The 4,860-nt window shown below is 59.8% G+C and overlaps 1 protein-coding gene across 1 annotated transcript in view; it reads left to right on the plus strand.

Moving 5' to 3' along the window:
- CSNK1G2 (casein kinase 1, gamma 2) overlaps window positions 1-4,860 on the plus strand; it is a 25,971-nt gene that overhangs the window by 18,308 nt on the left and 2,803 nt on the right. Inside the window, exons 3-4 of the mRNA XM_011964113.1 lie at window positions 4,531-4,571; window positions 4,667-4,736. Of these exons, the coding sequence (XP_011819503.1) occupies window positions 4,531-4,571; window positions 4,667-4,736 (111 nt within the window). The remainder of the gene's footprint in view (window positions 1-4,530; window positions 4,572-4,666; window positions 4,737-4,860) is intronic.

A 4,860-nucleotide genomic window follows, 5' to 3' on the forward strand; every position in this document is an offset into this window, starting at 1 on the left:
AGGATGGTCTCGATCTCCTGACCTCGTGATCCGCCCGTCTCGGCCTCCCAAAGTGCTGGGATTACAGGCTTGAGCCACCGCGCCCGGCCCTATTTTTTATTTTTTTTTGAGATGGAGTCTTGTTCTGTTGCCCAGGCTGGAGTACAGTGGTACAATCTTGGCTCACCACAACCACCACCTCCCGGGTTCAAGTGATTCTCCTGCCTCAGCCTCCCAAGTAGCTGGGACTACAGGCACACACCACCATTCCCAGCTAATTTTTGTATTTTTAGTAGAGACGGGGTTTCACTGTGTTGGACAGGCTGATCTGGAACTCCTGACCTCGTGATCTGCCTACCTCGGCCTCCCAAAGTGCTGGGATTACAGGTGTGAGCCACTGCACCTGACTGGGTCATTTATAGTGAACAGAAGTTGACGGACTCACTGTTCTGGAGGCTGGCAATCTTCAGATTGAGGGTGGCGTCTGGCAAGGACCTTCTTGCTGTGTCATGCCGTGGTGGAAGGCAGGAGGGCAAGGACCAGAGGGGGCTGGATTTGCCCTTTAATCAGGAGCCCGCTCCCATGCTGATGGCATTCATCCATCCACCAGGGCAGTGACCCAGCCCCAACAGTGCTGTATTGGGGACCCAGTTCCCAACACGTGACCCTTGGGGGGGCGTATCAAAGACATAGCACTGTGTGGAATGTTGTCTGTGCTGCTGCTTTCTCCCTTGTCACGGTCACACCCCCTTCATTCACCTGTGGGACAGCCTCAGTGGGTGTGGCCGTGGTGTGTGCCATGAGGTGTGGGGGGTGCGATCTCCCAGCTTGAGCGCTGGGTTTGTCCCTGTGGCTCACCTTGTTTCTGTCAGGGTTGGTTTCAGTGTTGCTGGGGCAGGGCTGAGGGTAAACATGAGTGACTCCAAGGCCAGGAAGCCCTGTGCCAAACTGTGGACCTTTTGGGTTCTCAGCTGAAGTCAGAGAATCCAGGGAGGACCCCGCACTCCGGCCGTCGGAGGTGTGGCATCCTCCCGCCTGTGTGTCCCCCGGAACCTCTTGAGCCTCTCTGGAGCTGTTCTCTGCCAGGCCCCATGGGGTCTCCTGCCCTCTGCGTGCACCGCGAGTACTGCTGGAGAAGGCCCCTTCGGCTTTCAGAGCCCAGAGCCCCGGACCTCCTCCAGGAGTCTGCAGATCCACAGGCCTCAGATGCTGCCACACCCGCCCAGCGCACACCCAGGTCTCTGAAATGCCGTCTGCACACAGCGGTGGGGGTCAGGTGAAGGTTCCTTCCACAGTGCAGAGTGGAAGAGCCGGGAAAGACCACATCACCATCAGAGTCACCAGAGCCTCAAAGGTCTGCTCATCAAGACGCTGCCAAAAGCGTGCGGCCGGCCAGGCTGGGGAAGACCGAGCATCCCCGTAAGTGTCAGGGAGCCGCAGCTGGATGATACATCGGCAGACAGCGGAGGGACGGCGCAGCACACAGGCGAGGGCTCGGCCTCCTCAGTTGGGGTAGCGCAGCTCAGCCCTTGGTGGTGGTCAGCATGTGGCTGACACTTTGCCAGAGAAGGGGACAACTGCCTGCAGGAAGAGCTGCACAGCCGTGCTCGCCGAACTCCACTCTGGAGTGGCAGAACTGGAGACGGCAGGGCGTGCCGCAAGGGTGAATGGGCACGCCAAACCCCGTAGTCCCCGTGAGCCATGGCGCAGCACCAGGCAGGCACACGCCGCGTGCTAGGGCGAGGAGCCCACCGCAGTGGCAGCCTCTTGAGCGGGGAAGGGGGCATGGCTGAGGGGCAGGGCCCACTCCCTCTCAACAGGACCGGGCTGGTACAGGAGTGGGCAGCTGCCAGCGCTCGCCAGACAGGACTTTGGAGACACCGGCATCCCACTGTGAATCCCACCTCCAAAGAGCAGCACAGGAAGGAAAACCGCAAGCGCTGGACCGAACCTGCAGCTGCCAGATTCAGGGGAAGGGACTGCAGACGCTGGACCGAACCTGCAGCTGCAAGATTCAGGGGGCAGTGTCCTGAGCTCTAAAACTTCCAAACCTGGGGCAGTGTCCTGAGCTCTAAAACTTCGAAATCTGGGCAGGCGCAGTGGCTCACGCCGCTAAATCCCAGCACTTCAGGAGGCCGAGGCAAGCGGATCACCTGAGGTCAGGATTTCAAGACCAGCCTGGCCTACATGGCAAAACCCCATCTCTAGTGAAAATACAAAAATTAGCCAGGTTGATGGTGCCTGTCTGTAATCTCAGCTACTCAGGAGGCTGAGGCGGGAGAATCGCTTGAACCCCGGAAGCACTGGTTACAGTGAGCCGTGGTCATGCCACTGCACTCCAGCCTGAGCAACAGAATGAGGCTCCATCTCAAAAAGGAAAAAACTTTGAAGTCCCTCTAAAAATAAGATGGACCGGTGGATGGTAGCTGTGAGGATGGACCATGTGGCAGGTTTAGTTCTGGGGCCTCGGCGGTGAGTGTTGGGTGTTTGGGGCACGACTCCTATTGTTTTACGAGGAGAATTTCCTAATAACATGTTACACTGGGGAAAACATGGGAGCCCATTTGTTCTGAAAACGCAGGGACCAGCCCTGGTCCCCCGCTCAGGACTGGAGGGAGGCGCCTGGTCATTACTGGTCCTTATGATCCTGTCCCCTCAAGATGCCACATTCTTGAGGCTGTTGAGGGAAATGGACAAGCCGATTGGAAACTGTGCCGAAATAGAGCCCAGGCAGTGCTGCGGACGGGGCAATGCCGGAAGGGGCCCCAGCAGTTCCCGTGCTGCAGGGCACATCCAGGTTGGGGCACTAGTCGGGGGAAGAGGCTCTCAGGGCCCAGGTGGGACGCCAGCCTCAGACTGTGAGGTCATGACCGTGTGCAGCTCGGCCACCAGGCTTTGGGCTTTGCATCCACCTTAGCAGGGTTTCCAAACTCGTCTCCACGGCCACCCTGCCAGTCCAGCTGCAGCAGGGCGGGAGGAAGTGGAGGTTTCTTTCTATTTTTTCTTTCTTTCTTTTTTTGAGACAGTTTCGCTCTTGTTGCCCAGGCTAGAGTGCAGTGGCAGGATCTCAGCTCACCACAACCTCCACCTCCCAGGTTCAAGCGCTTCTCCTGCCTCAGCCTCCCTAGTAGCTGGGATTACAGGCGTGCACCACCACACCCGGCTGATTTTGTATTTTCAGTAGAGACGGGGTTTCTCCATGTTGGTCAGGCTGGTCTCGAACTCCCGACCTCAGGTGATCTGCCCTCCTTGGCCTCCCAAAGTGCTGGGATTACAGGTGTGAGCCACCACCCCCCGCCACGGAGGCCTCTTTCCGTAGTGTATGCTGCTCAGGCAAAGGCAGCCGACTGCAGACCCAACACGATGACCCAGCCCGACAGTGCCTGAGAGATGGGGCTGCTCCACGTGGTGCCCTGTCATGCCGCGGGACAGGTCGCCCAGCAGACGGTAGCTGTGGCCCCAATGCCATCCTGGGCTGGAGCCACACGGGTGCCGGACACATTCGTGCCTGTTGTCTGGCTCAGCTGCCGTGGGGAGCCCTCCAGGGCCATGTGCCATGTGTGCCTGCAAGGATCCAACCTGTTCACCACTGGTCTCAGCCCTCGGGTGCTGAGCCACCACAATGGGTGGGGCCATGCCCCCTCCCAGGCCGGCTTCCACAGTTGCCCCTGCAGAGCTCCCCTGTGTTAAGGGCTGGCCTCCTCCTTCCTCAGGGGGTGTAACAGGTAAAAAGCTGCACCCTGGGCAGTATAGGGGCTCCCGTCATCGCAGCCCTGTGGGAGGCTGAGGCAGGCCGATCACTTGAGCTCACGAGTTCAAGACCAGCTGGGTAACTTGGAGAAACCCCATCTCTACTAAAAATACAAAAATTAGTTGGGTGTGGTGGTGCGCACCTGTAGTCCCAGCTACTTGGGAGGGTGAGGTGGGAGGATGGCTTGAGCCCAGGAGACAGGCTGCAGTGAACTGCAATCTCACCTCTTCACTCCAGCCTGGGCAACAGAGCAAGACCGTCTCAAAAAAAAAAAAAAAAAGGTTATGGGCCTCGTGCCTTCTGCCCTTTCATGGGACTGAGCCCTGGAAGTCCTGTGTGGCTGGTGACCCCAGGGGACAGGACCTGGCCCCTCTCTTCTAACCCAGCTGTGCCGGGGCTCACCTGGGGGCATCCAGCATGCATGCGGGAGATGCTGGGCGCTGGGGGTGTCTTTGAGAAAGGGGTGGAGGAGTGTGGAGCCCCTGGGGCTCCCTTGCAGGCCGTGAGAAACCTCCCCAGTGCCACTTATGTCCTGGCCGAGGGAGGTGGTGGGGAGAGGGAGAGGAGTGGCGGACATGGAGGCAGCGACCACACGGGCAGGGGGCAGGTGTGGGGAGGACCTGGCAGGCCCCAGTGCAGTGCTCGGGCAGGCTGGGCCCAGGCCTGGCTGCTGGGCAGGGGTGCCCTTTGGAGGCTGGTCCTTCAGGGACCCCCTCCTGCCTCCTTCCAGCGGGGCGGGCTGGGAAGGTGGGGGCTAGGTGGGCCCGGCGCCCCGGTGCTGATGCTCTCTGTCCCCACAGGAAAGAATCTCTATACAAATGAATACGTGGCTATCAAATTGGTGAGTCGGCCCCTCCACCCCACCCCCGCTGATGTACCCCCAGGGATTTCAGGGCAGCGACCAGTGTCCCCGGTGACTCGCGCTTGTGCCCCCAGGAGCCGATCAAGTCCCGGGCCCCGCAGCTGCACCTGGAGTACCGGTTCTACAAGCAGCTCAGCGCCACAGGTACCGGGCAGCCCGCGGGTGGGGCGGGGGCTGATGCTCTCTGTCCCCACAGGAAAGAATCTCTATACAAATGAATACGTGGCTATCAAATTGGTGAGTCGGCCCCTCCACCCCACCCCCGCTG

This window comes from Colobus angolensis, unplaced genomic scaffold (genome assembly GCF_000951035.1).
Source record: "Colobus angolensis palliatus isolate OR3802 unplaced genomic scaffold, Cang.pa_1.0 Scaffold64, whole genome shotgun sequence".
In the NCBI taxonomy this organism is placed as follows: Eukaryota; Metazoa; Chordata; class Mammalia; order Primates; family Cercopithecidae; genus Colobus; species Colobus angolensis.